Source organism: Cydia splendana, chromosome 11 (assembly GCF_910591565.1).
Source record: "Cydia splendana chromosome 11, ilCydSple1.2, whole genome shotgun sequence".
NCBI classification, from domain to species: Eukaryota; Metazoa; Arthropoda; class Insecta; order Lepidoptera; family Tortricidae; genus Cydia; species Cydia splendana.
In genome coordinates, this window is record NC_085970.1 from 1,579,946 (window position 1) to 1,598,661 (window position 18,716).

At 42.0% G+C, this 18,716-nt stretch overlaps 2 protein-coding genes across 2 annotated transcripts in view; one reads left to right on the forward strand and one right to left on the reverse strand.

Moving 5' to 3' along the window:
- Nucleotides 1-18,716, forward strand: part of LOC134794720 (cytokine-like nuclear factor N-PAC) — an 86,991-nt gene that overhangs the window by 14,506 nt on the left and 53,769 nt on the right. The window contains exons 5-7 of the mRNA XM_063766506.1: nt 912-1,052; nt 3,048-3,245; nt 4,804-4,977. Of these exons, the coding sequence (XP_063622576.1) occupies nt 912-1,052; nt 3,048-3,245; nt 4,804-4,977 (513 nt within the window). The remainder of the gene's footprint in view (nt 1-911; nt 1,053-3,047; nt 3,246-4,803; nt 4,978-18,716) is intronic.
- On the reverse strand, nt 11,276-16,884 carry LOC134794702 (leucine-rich repeat and immunoglobulin-like domain-containing nogo receptor-interacting protein 2). Its single transcript, XM_063766480.1, has 5 exons — nt 16,602-16,884; nt 14,175-15,863; nt 12,895-13,042; nt 12,076-12,216; nt 11,276-11,977 (listed from the first exon to the last, which is right to left on the reverse strand). The coding sequence occupies exons 2-5, from the start codon at nt 15,830-15,832 to the stop codon at nt 11,291-11,293; spliced, it is 2,634 nt and encodes an 877-aa protein (XP_063622550.1). The 5' UTR covers nt 15,833-15,863; nt 16,602-16,884; the 3' UTR covers nt 11,276-11,290.

Below are 18,716 nucleotides of genomic sequence, written 5' to 3' on the forward strand. Positions count from 1 at the left end.
GGGTGGAGGGGGAGGCCTATGTTCAGCAGTGGACGTCTTATGGCTGAGATGATGATGATGATGATACAATGTCACTTAAAATTACACATGGTAAATTTTTAGGAATTTATATTGTGATTGTTAGTTTTTTACATTATGAATAATTAAGTACGAAAAATAACACTGAACACTGACAATCAAAATTTCATTCAAAATTATTAAATTATAATCGTATGTCAGCAGTTGTTGGCAGCAGTATGGAAGTGGTCTACGACGATTAAAGTCAACAAAGTTGTCCTTTTTGTAACTTAGCGATCCTAAGTACGGCTACCACCAGTTTTGACATTGACAGATTAACTCGCGTCTACGTAAATTACTTTCTATACATCTCGCTTGCACTAATATGCGTGTACGAGCGAGATGCATAGAAAGTAAGTTACTTAAACGTGAGTGAATATGTCAATGTTAAAACTGGTGGTAGTGCTTAAGGTGCTTCCAGCTTCCAGGTCATCATTGGACCGCGGCTCACCGGTTGAAAACCACTGTCAAATTAACATCTCTTCTTCTTCCTCGTGTTATGGGGATAACGGGATAATGCCGGGGCATTTTACCACGGCTCATGTGAGCCTAAGGTCCGCATGACAACTAATCCCATGATTTGACGTAGGCACTAGTTTCTATAAAAGCGACTGCCATCTGACCTTCCAACCCAGAGGGGAAACTAGGCCTTATTGGGATTAGTCCGGTTCCCTCACGATGTTTTCCTTCGCCGAAAAGCAACTAAAATATCAACTGATGTACGAAATACATAAGTTACGAATAACTCATTGGTACCAGCCGGGGCTTGAACCCGTGACCTCCGGATTGAAAGTAGCACGATCTTACCGCTAGGCCACCAGCGCTTCAAATTAACACCCGTTTCTATTGTCCAGAAATTCGGCGACATCGACGGGCACCAACGCAACCCTGAAGAGGAGTTCGACAAGCTCAAAGAAGACATCGAGAGCGAAGAGCAAGACTCGCAGCCAGAAGAGCCTGAACCGGAGGTCAAGAAGAAGACCTCCACGCCCAAGGTATGTTGAAGCGACACTTACTTACTTACTGCTCTGGCGCAGCAACCCAAAGCACAGAATAAGTAATAGTATTATCATACAGAACGGCCACGCACCGCCCCGCCCTTACTCGCATTACCTCGCCCCGCGACTGGCCGCGACATGAATCTGGCGGACTTCTGGCGTCCTCTCAGTAAAGCGACTTACCAACACATACACAATGACGCGTGTACAGACGTGCCGCGCACAGATATAAACGCAAATGATTTTTGATGTATGGCGTGTCCGCCCTGTGCCCAAAGTGTGTCTTGGCTTCCAATGCGACTGCTCGCCAGTCTCGCCACTGATCCCGGTCCTCTGCCGTTTCTCGCCAGTCTTCAACCTGGAGCTCGCGCAGATTAGCGTCCACCACATCCGCCCATCGATACCGATCGGGCGGCGTGCTGTCGGTTTTCCCTCAAACGCTCTTTTCACCGCCCAATCGTCTCCCATTCGCTCAAGATGGCCGAGCCACCGAAGCCTTTGCGCCGTCACACCAATGATGTTAAGTTCAGCAACTTAGTTGTTCAACTTCGGCGTTTTTGCGGATTCTCCCACTGCCATCGGGATCTCTGCATGTTGAAGCGATACTTAGGGAAAATACTCGTACTACGTGATCCATTTTTTACCCCCCTCTCCCCTCGGTGACGAGCGCCCTTGTATATGCCAAGACACATCCTTCTAGATTTAACGAAGTAATTCAAAAAACATATGACTTTAATTTTTTTTTGTTGGCACCCGTGTGTTTCAAAATCCAGGCTAAGCGCATCTCGCCATATTAAAATAAAGTAAGTTTTTATTTGCAAATAATAACTGGGTTCAATAGTGTCTTAGATGGTCCATAGATCTCTGGACAGCTAAAGGTTAACCCTGTGACTGCCAAAAGACATCAAATGAACGAGCTCGGCTAAAGCCCAATATCAACCTTCGTGCATACCAACAAGGGGTTGTGCACAAATCACGCGAGGTGTTTTCGGCTACTTTTTGACCCCCCCTCCCCCTTGGTGATATTTGGTGAGGTTTTTGGCTACCCCCCTCCCCCCACACAACCTCACGTGTATTTTGTTGAAATTTTTTCATTCGAACTAATTTTAAGATTAATATTAGAGTATATAGAAAATCTTGTTTATTTTTCTATTTTCGTAAAATACACTCGCTATTTTGAAGTGCAGAGTGAAGATTTATGTTTAACGAAACCTACTCATGTGGTAGATTTTTTGTTCTTAGTTTCGTTCTCTGTAGAAAAATACATGTGAGGTTTCCTTGTACCCCCCTCCCCCAACGTGATCTATGGTGATTTTTTCGTTACCCCCTCTCCCCCTATCGAACCTCGCGTGATTTGTGCACAAGCCCCAAGGTTCAGATGACGCGCCACACACGATAGGCTTGGCGTTCAAGGGTTAATTAACATAATGTTCAATAACTGCTTCAATCCATACTTAATTTTATAAATGCGAAAGTGTGTCTGTCTGTTACCTCTTCACGCTTAAACCGTTGAACCGATTACGACAAAATTGGGTATGTAGATAGTTTGGGCCCCGAGAAAGGACATAGGCAGTGAGGAGACACTCCTGACTTCGGGCAAACTCGGCTCCGTTCGGCTCAGCATTGCTCTGAGCAATTATTAGGGTTGACACAACTTGACGTCCCTTTGCGTGCACGACCACAGATAAGATAATGACTTGAATTTTGACAACCCTAAATAGCCGAAAGGGATAGTGCCATAAGTTGGAGAGGGATATCATGATTCGACCCTGAATTGCTGTCAAACTTCGGTTTTGTAGGAAGTGTCCTTTCTGTACGCGGTAGTACTATTACTTATTCTGTGACATAGGGTAGTTTTTGCCAATAATCATCATCATTCCACGCAGACGAAGTCGCAGGCAAAAGCTAGTGTTCAATAACTGGTTAAATTTACATGGTGTGATACCTAATGCCCACTAATTTTTTAAAACTAACCCTTCTAACTATTTATAGATACGTTTGGGTTCTAAGGTGAAACCAATAAAGCGAGCCTCCTCCGCCGGCATGAAGGCCCCGGCCAAGAAGAAGAGCAAGAGCAGCCTGTCTCGCTCGTACACGGACCCGGACGTGGACGAGAAGCCCTCGATGCTGAACCACTCCTTCTCGAAGAAGTCCAGCTTGCTGCATCGCCCCTCCAATATATTGAGACCTGTAAGTATACCTTTGACATTCAAATAGATGTCATAATAGAGATGCACCGGATATTCGGTTACTGTCCGGTATCTGGCCCTTATTTTAACATCCGGCCGGATACCGGATATAGACCGTCGTGGCTTCCAACCTCCGTGGCGACCTGACATAGACCGACTGACTGACATACATATTTGGAAATACGGACATTTAAATTCAAAATTCGATATGACGATCACACGACAAAATACCATCAGGTCACGATAGACAACCGAACAAGGCAGACGACGACGACAGACCGGACATAGGCCTACTATCCGGCCGGATACCGGATCCAGATAGTAACATTGCTTGATTTCGGAATAAACAAATTGGATTTAAGAAACAGTCACGGTCACATTTGTACTCGTTTATTATTTTATTCTAATACAATTTAAACATTACTCACTTGCACGCGCACTCATTTCGAAACTATTAAATAGTGAGTGCGAAAGTTCACTCCGAAACAGGTAAAAACTAGCACAATGCGCACCTGAAAAACCGAAATATGGGTATAGTTCGAATATTCGCCTATGGTCAGGCCGAACATCCGGTATCCGGCCAAACAACTATCCGATGCATCTCTATGTCATATAATAAAGTACCCGTCCCCCTTTCTCGACTATATGACATCTTAGAAACACTGTGTCTAAGGGCGAACAGTACTTACGTGCTTGCACCTCTTATAAGACTGCCTGACGCCGAAAAGGCGCTTCCATATAATAGAAGTTACGCTCTCAAGAAAGTAGAGCGAGTAGAAATTTTGGTTCTCTAAATTATCGCAGAAAATTGTATCGCCGATTATCAGTTCCCAACCATATTTTCGCATAATTTCATTTCGCGGAATGACCATGTGCCAACTTATCAAAAGAATTTGTTTTATTTCCCAACCGCACAGTTACCAACTGTACGTTGGGTCTGTTTTTCATAAAGACACTTTTCAAAATGCCACCTTTTTAGGTAGCAGAATGACTTCGTAAGTCTAATATGAAACATAAAAAGCTAATTTTTGTAATTTAACATCATTCGATGCAAAAGAAGTCGGTTCTGGCGCGCCTAGGTTTGCGCTGTTTGGTCGCAGTTCACCTAACACGCTCCTCCTCGCTTCGGTCGTCGTCGCACCTATCTTGACTCTGTCAAATGACTAGACGTTATCATATTAAAAATATTTTGACAAATACATGATTTGGCGAAATAAATGTATTCCGAATGTTGTATGTCATAATAATAATCTACTTAACAATAATTTTACCAAGTTAATCGTAGTCATAATGAAAGTTTGCCGAATGTTGGTTGCCAAAGTAAATCATCTGCGAAACGTTGGTTGGCAACTGATATTCGGACAATAAAACTTCGGCGAAAAGGCAGAACACCAGAAATTTTGCATGTAACAAACTTCTACTTGCAACTATTTTAGCAACGAAAAGTACCAGACCTATGTGTGGGTCTCCAAACAACCTCCGATTTATGTACTCGTAGCTCATGAAAAGATCCCTAACTTACCTATACATTATCAAACTAATTGTCATCACCTCCACAGGAAACCCCACCCCTCGACCTGGAGAACGTCTCCGACACCCTCCTGGAGAAGAACATCAAAGCCAGCCAGATGAAGTTCGGGTTCCTGGGGCTCGGCATCATGGGCAGCGGCATCGTCAAGAACCTGCTCAACTCCGGCCACAAGGTCGTCGTGTGGAACAGAACTGCTGCCAAGGTAGGTGCTCTCTTCTTTCTGCTGAGGTGTTCTTGAGATACTAGGCACTATAGGGATTCTAGGGGACGAAGACGTAACTCATGGCTCAAAAATCTCCGAACATGGTTCAAACAGAGCACACGCTCATTATTCCGCGCAGCTGCGAGACGGCACTGGAAGAATAAGAAGATAGGGATTCTGCAAACTGGTGTTTAAAGACACCTCTGGACTTCCAAATGTCTATAGGCTGCGGCAAGCGCTTACTTATGGGCTATGTGCTTTGCCACCGATGTGACATGAAACACTGAAAGCGATAGACATTACGTGAGAAACGTTATGTTTCTAAGCTCTGACGATCTGATCAAGTTTGCGGACATATTATGACCGGTCCATATGTAGGATACATTATAATTATTCTATCTGCGCCTCTGGCTTTAAATCACACTAAGGATAAGACAGACAAGACCGCGTGGTTAGTCTATGCAATGTTATGTTCATCGTAATGTTTTGTGCCGTGAAATGTTTTCACAAAAACTATTTAACAACTTGGAGCAGATATTTAGTCCTTTGCCTACTTGCATAGTCGGGCTACGAGACTACAGACAGTATCGCCACTGTGAGAAATATTAGATTACAGTTCTAACAATTTGTTGGTTCTGGCTAAGCCAAGCGAGCATAGTAGAAGCTGGTAAAATGTAAAGCCCACTGGGGCACAAAGCTAACTTATGTGAACTTTTTTTCTGTTAGAAAAATTGTAATCTACGAATGATATAAACTATTCTTACATGTCGGAATTTGCTCTCGTATTTATGTTTTTTTTATAACTTCTGCCAATCGACAGTTATAGACTATCCGCCATTGATTGATTGTCTGAAGCGTCGGAATTTCCATTGCTATTGGCTAGGACATTTTAAAGATATTTTACCTTAGCATACCCTTGAAGAAAAAGGTAAGTTATTTTATAAACACTTTAAAAGCCTGCGCACACCGGTTGCGTGTGCGTAGACGTGCACGTGCGCGTTGTAATATACGAATCCTTATGAGAGACGGCACGTCGCTTGCGTGACCAGTGCGTGCGCGGCTCCTACATTTTAGCGCACGTGCTCGTGCACGCACACGCAGCCGGTGTGTTCTGGCATTAATATTTAATACACCTGAGACTTTTTCCTATCCTTCTAGCACATCTTTTTGCGTGATTCTAGTCTTATGCGAGCTAAACTAGTAGGTTTAGTAAGGTCATTTAGCATGCACTTTAGTCTCAGGCGATGCCGCTTGGCACGATTGTTCCTTAGGCCAAACAAAGCTGATTTTCCCCGTTAGCCGAGAGATCGTACCATGCCCCCCCCGGGGTGAAAGGATCGGCTCCCCTGGTCTATTCCTTATATGCTCTATTCCTTCCTAGTCTTAGCAACTAGGGCAAGTTAAATATCATTTTCGTATAATTTAGGGACGGGGAATTCATTTTCGAAATTTTTGTACAAAACATGAAAATGTTATGTAATATTTTGTGACAATTTTAGATGTTACAATCACAGTATGGCGATTTGCACTAAATAAAAAATTGGACGATGTAGCCCATGTATTCTTTATTCAGAAAAATATCACTTTGTAGTAGGCATTCATACATTTTTTCGTAATAAAAAAATAATCTATAGCGCGTGGCGGTAACGATTTCCATACAAATGGAACTATGCCCCAAGTCAAAGATTAAAAATGTTTACTAAAACACTGAATTTGCCATTTTAAAAATTTAATTATAATGTTGTAATGATTTTGCCATGCGTTTTTGACCTTTTTTGGTACAAATTTGTTGTTTTTATTTTTATTCCATACAAACTTCCCCCCCATTTCCTCCCCTTAAGAGTAGATATTTTTAAATTTTTTATTTAGTGCATATCGCCACACTGTGATTGTAACATCCAAAATTGTCACAAAAAACTACATAAAATTTTCATTTTTTTGTACAAATATATTTTCTTTGTATGGAAAGGTATAATAATTATTTCGAAAATTAGTTCCCCGTCCCTAAATTATACGAAAATGATATATAACTAGGACTAGGAAGGAATATAGCATAGATTGGACCTGGGGAGCCGACCCTTTCACCCCCCCTTGGGGGGTCTGCATGGTACGATCTCCCGGCTACCGGGCCAGATCAACTTTGTTTGACCTAAGGCACAATCGTGCCAAGCGGCATCGCCTGAGACTAAAGTGCATGCTGTTATCCATATATTTGTGTTCCTTACTAAACCTACTAAAACTAATAACTTCTTATTACCCTTTTGGACGCCAATGACCGATATATCCGTACCGCAGGTCCAACGCCAAAGACTGATTAATCGGTCACAGACCACAGAGCAACATAGACCTACGTGCATATGCATAAAGTTCAATTTCAGTTTTGACACTTCGTTGACGTGGCGTCAGAGTGACAGCTTTTGTGTTTGACACGGCGGCGTACAAAGACAGAAGACATGTCGCTCGTAGCCATGCTAGACGCACTGGCAGTTTTACCTATAACTTACTACTTAACTACAAATAGCTACTTTATTACTAAAGCTCTAAGATTCAAATTACATTAGCTATTATTCACCATGGTGACTATTTCGTATCTCGTTGGTAGTCTATTTCGACAGTTGCATGTGTTTTTTTAGAATACGTCTTGTGTGTAGATTTGGACCCAAGTAACTCTGCATGGCATCATTAATGTCAAAATCTATGAAAATAAGAAATTTACAATGACACTGATCCACTTTGCTCTGTTCAAGTCAGTGCATAGTTAGTTTAGAGGGACTTCAGGTTGTGTTTACTGCATTGACGTATATAATCTCAGGACTGGCCTTAGGCAATAGGAATGGGGCCAGTACAGCGGTGTGACACCGCTACAACGCGGTTGGTTGATGAATTCACATCACGCACGCGATTGGTTGATGAGTTCGCATCACGCGCGCGATTGGTCGCAACTAGCTGCGTTAGGCTGCGCGATTGGCTCGAATTGGTGAGTCACACCGCTGAACTAGTACCATTTTTAGTGCCCGTAAGGCCAGTCCATAGATATAATACGTCAATGGTTTACTGTGGTTGTTTGTCGTGTCAGTTATCGGTCCAATGTCACTGGTGCAGTCGGGCTTGTGTGGTCAACATAACTGGTAACAGTTAGCAGTTTAGGGGCTTTGTAACTGTGTTAGAAATATCAATACCCTATCCAGTGACGACTATATGAAATAAAATGTTGAATGTAGTTGTGTACACATAAAAATGTACATGCAGGGGTGCTAAGCTAATAGCTTTGCTGACTACACTTACTGTTAAACGAAAGGGCTTGTGCACAAATCACGCGAGGTTCGATAGGGGGAGGGGGGTCACGAAAAAATCACGATATATCACGTTGGGGGAGGGGGGTATAAGGAAACGTCACGTGTATTTTTCTACAGTGAACGAAACTAAGAAAAAAAAACCCACCACATGAGTAGATACTTTTCCTCGGTTTCGGTAAAAATAAATCTTCACTCTGCACTTCAAAATAGCGAGTCTATTTAACGAAAATAGAAAAATAAATAAGATTTTCTATATAAGTACAATACTATTTATCTTAAAATTAGGTCGATTGAAAAAAATTCAAAAAAATACACGTGAGGTTGTGTGGGGGGAGGGGGGTAGCCAAAAACCTCACCAAGGGGGAGGGGGGGTCAAAAAGTAGCCGAAAACACCTCGCGTGATTTGTGCACAACCCCAAAGCTAATGTTCAGAGAATGCTAAATATCGGACAAATCGTCGAATCTTGACATGGATGATCACTGTGTAAGTACTGTAACAATTTTCAGTCAAAGGCGCCTAGCCTTTTTAAAGATTGCATATAAGCCCTCAAAAGTAAAAAAAAAACAAAGTTAAAATCTTATTTTTTATTCAGTAAATAAGCCCTCAAAAGTTAAACAAAAAATAAGTTAAAATCTTTTTTTTTTATTAAGTAAATAAGCCCTAAAAAGTAAAAAAAATGTTAAAATCTATTTTTTTATTAAGTAAATTTAAAAAAAGGAAGTAAATGTTTTCCCGCCAAACATTGTCTAGGCCACCTAATTGTTTCATATTTATCTATTGCAAATGCAAAACTTATCTAGTGAACTATGTATTCGCGACTTTGATCGAATAATCTGGCCGAATACGAACATTAGAAAACTGGTCGAATATGCCGAATACCGAGTATTCTCTTAGGATATGTGGTTATAGCGACACAATATGTATATTTGCGTAATCCATACTAGTCCGTATAATATAAAGTTATACATGTCATGTGTGCTAAGTGTTCTGTGATCGGCGATGTGTGCAGATATCGAGTTTCGCCGCAACAGACCGCCGCGTCAGTTATTTCACCACTCGCTTAATTATTACTAAATATACATACAGCTATATGCGAAATAATATCGGTTTATCAAAACAGACAATTAAGCAAATTAAACTTCTGAAAGAATATGGCTTCTTAGGAACGGCAATTGGAACCCCTCCCCACTTCGCAGTGGCTGCCTTTGGCCTCTTGACTTAATCCACTTACGAATCGCTTGACACTTTTAGTGCTAGTTTGACGTTTTCATTATAAAATGGTAGTCTTACACTCTTGACGACATCATAGTTTTATTCTTCGTTATTTTTGCCTGTTGGTTATATGTATATAAGTTATACATAAACTTAAAAAATCGGCCAAGAGCATATCGGGCCATGCTGCAGTTACTATTCTGTCAGAATAGGCTAAACGGGGGCTATTAGTAAAAGTATCATGTACATTACAAGCATAAATGAGTACAGAGGAGTGTAGGGCTTTGTGAGCTTTGTTCTTTTTACTATGAAGAGAAGACTTTTTGCAAAAACTCAAAAACGGCTGGACCGATCATGTTCGCTATAGTTTTCATTGAAAGTATTTATTAAGCTTTTGTTTTACGATTTTATTCATATTTTTTGCCCCAAGGTTCAAATGTTAGAGGGGGGCTTGTATGATTTATGTATCCATGCCAAATTGCAGCTTTCTAGCACTAACGATCACGGAGCAAAGCCGCGGACGGACAGACAGACTGACATAGGCGAAACTATAAGGGTTCCTAGTTGACTACGGAACCCTAACTAGGAAAGGTCTAAAACATTTTTTATCAAATGTGTTGGCATTTGTTATTCGGCAACTTATAGTTTTGGACCTGCCATATTCGACAAGAAGTGCCAAGTTTTGTGAAAACTAGATGTTTAACTTTCTGGATTATAAGAATTAATAAAAATAGGTTTTTGCTTTTAAGCTATGTAATTACCTACATTTGTTCTAAATACTGCGCTAGTCGTCACGACACATCGTGAACGGGTGCTGCTAATTTAGTTCGAATATCGATGTACATATATATTATCTTCTCTTATTTATATGCATTTGGCGATACTAATCTAACTTTTTATGTTAGGTTTCACCAAATTGCAGCTACGGAGGAATACATTACAAATATATTATGTTAAATATGTGCATGGCTCGAATACTTTATTTATGTTAGGTACCTATCGTGCCAATAAATTATTATTACTAACTTAGCGTTTTATTTACGCTGATTTAGCATAAACCCAGTGAATTAATACATTAATCTGAAGTCAACTACTCACAGCATGTATCGAATGACAAATTAATGCTATGTATTTATCAAATTTGTCATTGCAAAGCTATCTTGAATTGAGAGGTAAATTTATGTATTGCCTTATTTGATTGCAGAAAATTTACTTTAAATATATAATGAGATTTAATTTTAGAAAATCATCGTATCTTGGTAGGTTTATCGTCGAATAAAACCACAAAAATACATTGAAAAATATTTTTTATTCTCCACGATTAGCTGTTTACTCTTGTTTATATATTTAGAAAATGTTCAACAATATTTTGTATATTTTCTATTAAGAAACTTTATATAATATGAATCATCGCTGGATCGTAGTATTTGGCATATCACTGTAAGACTCACTGTATACTCTGTACGAAACGTCACAAAATATAATAAGTATTACTTTAATCACTCACGAGAGATTTACTAGAGTCGATATGAAAGCAACCCGGAGCGGCCCAACATAACACGCCGCACAAATCGCACCAACTTCCCCAAAATACATCAAAACGGAAACAATAGAAACGGAGACTTATTTACACTAGATACTTGAAGGCTAATTTCAAATCTAGTCTATCACAGCTCACTTAGAAGTACTCGACGACTCGGTCGCTTGTCGACACCGACAGTCTCGCCGGCTAGCGCCGCGGCTGCAGCTCGAGCTCGTCGCGGCGCGGCGGCGGCGGCGGCAGCAGGCGCGCCAGCAGCCTGTACTACAAGCGCCCCTCCCGCCCCCCTGCGCCCGCCTCCACGGCCAGCAGCACGCGCGCCTGCACGTGCGCGGCGGCGCGCAGCTCCGGCGAGCTCGCGCTGGTGGTGAGCCGCGCGCCGCCCGCGCCGCCGCGCTGCCGGCCCAGCAGCGGCTCGCTCGCCGGCTTGGCGTCCGCCGCGCCGTAGTCCTTGGTCCGCACCGGCAGCCCGCAGCGCGACGTCGTCGGCTCCCCGGGCGGCACCGGGGGCTCCAGGCTCGCCAGGAAACTCGGCGGCGGCATCTCGATCATGTTGATGTGCACGTCGGGCACCGGCGAGCCCCGCCGCGACGTCACCGACCGCTCCGTCGGCGTGTAGTACACGGACATCTTGCTCTCCGAGTCCGGCGCGAGCGGCGGCAGCCTCGCGAGCGCCTCCAGCTTCGTCTTCAGATACATGTCCAAATGTTCCATGTCGGGGTCGAGCGCCGTCGAGTCGCTTCGCCCGCAGGACCCGGATCGGCAGTTGTCGAAGTACAGCGACGGGAGATTCTCGAGCACTTTGTTGAGCGTCTGCTGCTGGTACTTGTAGCTCTGCCGCAGCCGGAGAACTTGGTGCGCGCTGAACTTGCGGATCTTGTTGCGTTGGAACACGTAGTTCTCGCGCACCCAGTTGAGCTGCCCGGTCGAATATTCGCGCACCCGTTTCACCTGCACACAAACGCGAACTAAACATCCATCCGATTCTATGAAAAATACACCTTCTACACAAGATATTTCTAAGACATCATCACTGATAGATTTCTTACCTGATCATAGTACTGATCCCTCATAGACGACAGATGATTACTGCCGATGTCTCTAATATTGCGAAGATGTGTGGCTTGTGAAGAATAACTATTCTGTATCCAATCCATCTGCTGCGTGCAGTTTTCTTTGATTCGATGCACCTGTTGATAAAACGGTCACTTTTAATGCCTTATCGAAAATTAAGCGGGGAAATTTATAATTTAGATTGTATCGAATTTACAAAGTGTACTCTTGACCTGATTACAAAGACAATCTAAAGAGGGTGCGATGTACTTATGAAGGCCACAAGAAGTAGATTTATTTATAGCCTGTTACAAGGACTGGATAGATAAAAGCGCGCCTCGTAAGGCCGATAATAGTGATCTCTAGGGACCATGAACGTTAATAAGACTACGTGAATGACTTGACGCTTGAATAGAAAACATCCGATGACTCAATAAAGGTGTTCTTTAAGATATAGTACATGATGAAGACGGTTTCAAGCTAACATTGTCATTTACATAAATACTAAACCGAGATGACATGTCCAACTGTGCCGAAATATCGAGCACAAGTATAATTATGTTAAATACTCCTTTTTAATAGCTATTATGATCAAGTACCTATCTACCCGATAGCCCGAAAGTATCTACACGTCAAACAGGGCAAAGTGCAAGAAGACAAGGAAGGCAGACCTCGCCATCACATGGGAATAATGAATGAATGACGTTACAAATAAACGCGCTACAAGACTAATTAGCTATCAATTGTTTCTCAATCTTTCATTTTAACTAATTGGGACTTGTAAAGTTTTACGAATAAGCGGGTGAAATATTAACCTGCACCGCGTAGTTCTCTCGTAACTTCTCGAGCTGCTGCCGCTTGTATTGCTCGATGTTGTCGAGCATGCTGTGGATCTGCCGCGAGCGCGGCGCGTCGGCGCGCACGCAGGTGCAGCAGCTACAACATGTCTCCATCAGCCGGAACCTGCAACCGAGAGGATGGCTTGTTAACACCAACGACATGTGCACTGACTGAAAGAAGATGGGGGAAATATGCCGAATGTCAAATACAAGATTAATGCATTTTGCTGAACCGTAAAATTTGCCTACTTTACTCTAAAATTGTTTTATTGTGGTATGTTGAGATTGGTATATATTGTGTTTTTTAATGATATTGGAGGCAAACGATCAGACGATGGTGAGCGATTACCTCCGCCTATAGACACCCACAGCACCAGAGGGGTTGTAAGTGCGTTGCCGGCCTTTAAGAGGGGAGGAGTAATACTATGATGTTGTATTGTTTATGTTGTGTTATGATATAGTTTTAATGTATAAAAAATGTTGGAGCACAATAACCCAGGGAGCAAAGTAGGCACATTTTATGGTAAATATTAATGTGTGTTTAAATAACGCTTCGACTGACAATATCCTTATCCGTCGTGGGTGTAACTTTCATTTATCTTATGGATTGTTTAACGACGTTTTGAGCAATAACTGTTATAAGCCTTACAGCCATAAAGAATATAGGTATATTTACTATTTGTGTTTTATAGTGAGTAATCTTTTTCTACAATGAGTTTCTTGATATGTGGCTTATATTTTTCATGACGTTAAAAAACGAAAGGAAAAAAAATGGCCAAACGCACTTTTGCGTTTGGCCATTTTTTTTATTTTTACTGCGAGACCAAAATTTAAGTAAATATTTCATTCTAATTTTAAAGCGTGTAAAATAATTATGAATTGTAGAAAATGGATATTTTATTCTCACCATGTTAAGATTGATGTGGCGAGCTATGAGTAATACATATGCATTAATATTTTAGTTTGTGTGTAAGCTGAAATTTTCCCATTGGACAACAAAAATACAGTCAGGAGAAATGAAAAATAAATCAAAGAAGTTTCTTAATAGAAAATGTATGAAGTCGTTTTCGCTTGTTTGCCATGTGATTTAAAATTGAATGCAAACCTAATTTGAATAAGTACGAAGGCAGCCGGCCGGAGCAAATACTGCTCCGCGGCTGCCCAAGTAAATAAACAAACACAAAGTAAACGTAAAAATTTACTAAATTAACAATTTACAGGAGCGAATAACTTTATCCAAATCATTTATTACTAACCTGCGGAATATGTAACGCAGCGCCTGCACCAGTAGAGTGATCGCCAAAAACGCCGCCGCACAAAACGCACCCCACATCAAACTATAGATTTTAATTTCATACATCGTCACTGGATCTATGTTTAAAACCACTTCCACAGACACGTTCGCAGACGGGTTCGAAGCGAAGCAGAGGTACATCCCACTGTCTTCTCTGTGAATGTCCCCTATCACTAGGGAACCGTTTTCGAGGATTCTCACTCGAGATTTCGTATTGTCTATAGTTTTGTAGTGCTGGTCGTGTGCTATTCCATGCTTGTGGAATATGTCGGGGATCTGCGGCTCCGGGTTCCAATGGAAGACTGCTCGTGTGGGAGTCACCCAGGTTATAGACGGTGGCGGGTTCCCGTGGAACTTGCATTCCAGCATCGCATCTGTCTGCAGCCTGTACAGCATCAGCGGTGAAGCAGTGACTAGCTGCGGCGGCTTGCAGTTTGTATTATTGAGTATAATCAACATCTCATTCTTATACGTATTTCTACAACTCATGTCCGACTTGATGATCCCTTTCCTCTGGTCCGCCCAGTTCGCGAACCACGCCATCCGACAATCGCACGCCCACAAATTACCCCCTATTCTAAAATCTTCTAATTTATCTAACATCTTCAATGATAACGGCAAATTTGTTAAACTGTTGAAACTTATATCCAGATGTGTCAAAGACGCGGTGTCTTGAAACACGAATGGTTCTATTTCTCGTAAATAATAGTTATTTCTAATGTAAAGTCGCTGTAGTCCGCTTAAGCCTTCGAAGTCTGTGTTCTCAATGACCGATATTTCTGTGTGGTCGAGGTAGAGCGCTCTCAGGTTTTCGTTATTACGGAAGAGCTTCGGCGGCAGCATTTTCATCCTGTTGCCGCCCATATTTAGCCACTTCAGATTCCACAAATTCTTAAAAGCATCATGTGATATGTTTTGGAAGTGGTTGTAACTCAGATTGAGCCCTCTCAAGCTTACAAATCTATCGAAAAAGAATTTCGGGAAGTAGTCTAATTTGTTGCTAGAGATATCGAGCGTCTCCAATTCCTTGAGATCGACTAGAGCGTTAGATGTAATTTTGACTAGGCTATTATTGTTTAGGAACAGTGATTTCAGTTGAAGATTAGGTCTAAAGTAAAAATCTATGAAAGTGGCTATCTTATTGTAAGAGAGGTCGAGGTACTGCAGGCGATGGCAGGGCCCGAACACCTGGTAGGGTATGACGTGGAGCTCATTCCAGGACACGTCGAGCACTTCCAGGCTCTCTAGATCCGCGAACGTGAAACGCGGGATGTCTTCGAGGCGGTTCCGCGATATGTTGAGGTATCTCAGACGCGTCAGACCGGTGAAGAGGCCATGCTCAGTCCTTTTAAGTTCATTTCCGCTCAGGTCGATTTGCTCTAGCTGTTTGAGTCGATGGAAGATCTCGCCGTTGACGCTCTCGAGCTGCGAGTTTGTCCAGGAGAGGTTCTGGAGGGTGTCGGGTTGGGCGGGCAGCGCGTCGGGCCCGAGGCGGCGGTCGGGCAGCGGCGCGGCGCGGCAGGCCAGGCGCGCGGGCGAGCACGAGCACCCCGAGCGGCACCCCAGGGTCCCCGCGGCGCAACTTATTGCCAGCGCCAATATTTTAAGCAGGCGCTGCATTATTTTATTACAACCTGCATAGTCTTATTTACTGAAACAAGAAAAATGTTTGCTCTATTACGTGGTCTCGTTAGGCTTATTTACGCTGATTAGTGACACGTGTAAGTTTATACATTCCAACTTGGCCATATTCATTACTAATTAGTGTTAATTTTCTTGTTTGAACTAAACTTGACGCTCACAATAATTGCCTGAAGATAAATAAAGCAGTTTAGATACTGGAAAACAATGTCAGACTCAATCTTATCATGTTCTTTATTTTTTAGACAATAATTAGCTACAAAAAGGAAAAATGTTCTAACAAATAGCCTCTTTAAGTAAAATCATTACTAAATGGGTATGTTATGCAACATTTGTCTTTATATTTTCCCATTTACCTATAGTTTCTACTCGACTAAGGAATTGTAACTTGTAGTTGTTTTCTATTTTTCATGCCAAATCATGATATGTGTGCTTTGCTAGTCGCGGCTGTGGAGAACCAATACTTATAAAAATTGAATATACCTACATAATCAGATAATCACACATTATTAACTTCCTTTTGTGTGATTACTAATTAGACTCCGCGCTTAAACGTAGGCCGTTGCCAACGGCAAAGTATTTGTCATTCATTATTGTACTGCATGTTTCGGAACGACAAGACAGCCCATAGGCGCAGCTTCGCTCACTTGCTCACCTTTCTACCAGAACATTCCTACCCCCTAGCACGCGAATATCACTGAATATGTGTACCTTAGCTACAGAAATGTGTATTAAACACGACATTTACCTATAAACCGTCCACATTTTACTCCAACTTGCATAATCCTCTTTATTTTGTGTTGACAACGAACACTGTTAAACCAGACATACTTCACTGCGAACGAATCGCCTTTACGCATTCAACACTCGCGTAATCATTGTAAATTCACACTCGTTATTTGCTCACAACACTTTTTATAACCGTTGCATACTATTTAATATATAAATTTCACAAGTAAAACGAATTTTAGCTCTCGCGATATTGAAGTACGCTGTCACTAGGACGGCTGCGGGCACTAGAAAGAAATTAATGGCGGCGTCGGGAGTTGCGCGGCGCGCGGTCCTTGTCTCGCGCGCGCGGCGCCACTGTCGCGCGCTCGCTCTGGCATTGGCCCAGTCAGCTGTGGGGAGCGAAGATGGCCGACGCGGCCCGAGTGTAGGCGAAAGTGCTTTCGGAAGCGCGCCGCGCCGTAATGTCCACCGCCGTTCATTCTTGCACTGAGAATTTTCTTGGATCGGCGCGGCGATGCACCAAATTAATGTAATGTTTTTGTGTGCTAGTTTTTTTATTGTAAAATGCAGCACACGAATTGAATCGGGATTTGAATAGCCCTTTAAGCATACCGATTTATAAACTTTTTTGCGTTTTACTACCGATGTTAAGAATTTATTCATATTTTTACGATGTGCCACTCATAAAAATGATATAAAACTTATCAAAAATTTTCTCAAATATCAGCTAACGATACGAACTAGATGAAAAACCGCTTGCGGCTTGAAAAAGTCGTACCTAGTGGTTTGCAAGTCATCGTTCGACCAATGTAAAAAAATACCTACTTGGAATTTTTTATTTAAAATCAATTACCTCTCGTCCTGTCACTCTTTATCGCGACGAATCGGAAAGCGACAGCCAGTTTCTCAATAAAACATTAGCGGTAATTAATATTACGTCAATAGCCTTGAATTGATCACGTTAATTCCTAAAGCGGTTGCATCCTACTAATGTGTAGACTTGATCTAGAAGCGCAACTGAGGAGTGTTTCAAAATGGCATATTTTTATATGGTTTCCATATGGTAATAAGCCCTTTGAAAAGATACTCCTCAACTGATACGTGATATGAGCCGTATGTAATGTAATGCAACGCTCATGTCCTATCGGTGTCGTATTAATTACATTACATACATACATTTGAGGCTGAACGCCGCAGTGAGCTCGACAAAGAACGAGATGAGCTAAAGGCTCGGCCGCCAGCCTCAATTTCCTACAATTATATAGGTGGTGTGCTGACGTGCCCAAAATGCGCTCGAGTATTTAGCAAGAAGATAGGGGTGTGTAAAGGTGTTTTAGTCTTCTTCCTCGCGTTATCCCGGCATTTTGCCACGGCTCATGGGAGCCTGGGGTCCGCTTGACAACTAATCCCATGATTTGACGTAGGCACTAGTTTTTACGAAAGCGACTGCCATCTGACCTTCCAACCCAGAGGGGAAACTAGGCCTTATTGGGATTAGTCCGGTTTCCTCACGATGTTTTCCTTCACCGAAAAGCGACTGCCACTTAAGGGCGCACCAGAGAGTGGATCAGCTACACTCTAATAACACGAGTTGAAAAAGAGCACACAGTCGCTGTGGCCGAAATCGGTCAGGAGAGCATCATCGTCATCATCATCATCATCATCAATTACATTATCACGTTTTCTAAACACAAACACTCAAACAGGTTTTAATAATAATGAACGAGTAAAACGTTTGGAAAACTTAAAACCGACACAGTGATTGTTGGAACCTCCTCCTTATTAACCCCCGACGCAAAAAGAAGAGTGTTATATGTATAACTTATAAGTTTAACGCCAATGTCTGTCTGTGGCATCGTAGCTTTCAAACGCATTATGTATTACTTTATATTAATCCGTTTATTATAAACGGACTATCGGCCCGATTCGGAAAATGAATTAGATATCTACTAGACTTCAACAAGTTACGATACGGATAATTTAAATATATTTGTAAGATAAATATGTCAAATTTGACGTTTCCGCGATTCTGGAGGTCCTCTTGAACGATTTCGACAAGTTATGACTTAGATATCCAAGTCACATCTAGTCGATATCTAATGTAGATCTAGTTGATCTCTAAATCGTCTCA

What these genes read in the sequence shown, in the direction of transcription:
- LOC134794702 (XM_063766480.1), bottom strand. Translation starts at nt 15,832, where the DNA reads ATGCAGCGCCTGCTTAAAATATTGGCGCTGGCAATAAGTTGCGCCGCG. An exon ending in CTGCGTTACATATTCCGCAG is followed by an intron (nt 13,043 to 14,174) that starts GTTAGTAATAAA and finishes TCTCGGTTGCAG; the next exon opens with GTTCCGGCTGATGGAGACAT. An exon ending in GAGAGAACTACGCGGTGCAG is followed by an intron (nt 12,217 to 12,894) that starts GTTAATATTTCA and finishes TTTTATCAACAG; the next exon opens with GTGCATCGAATCAAAGAAAA.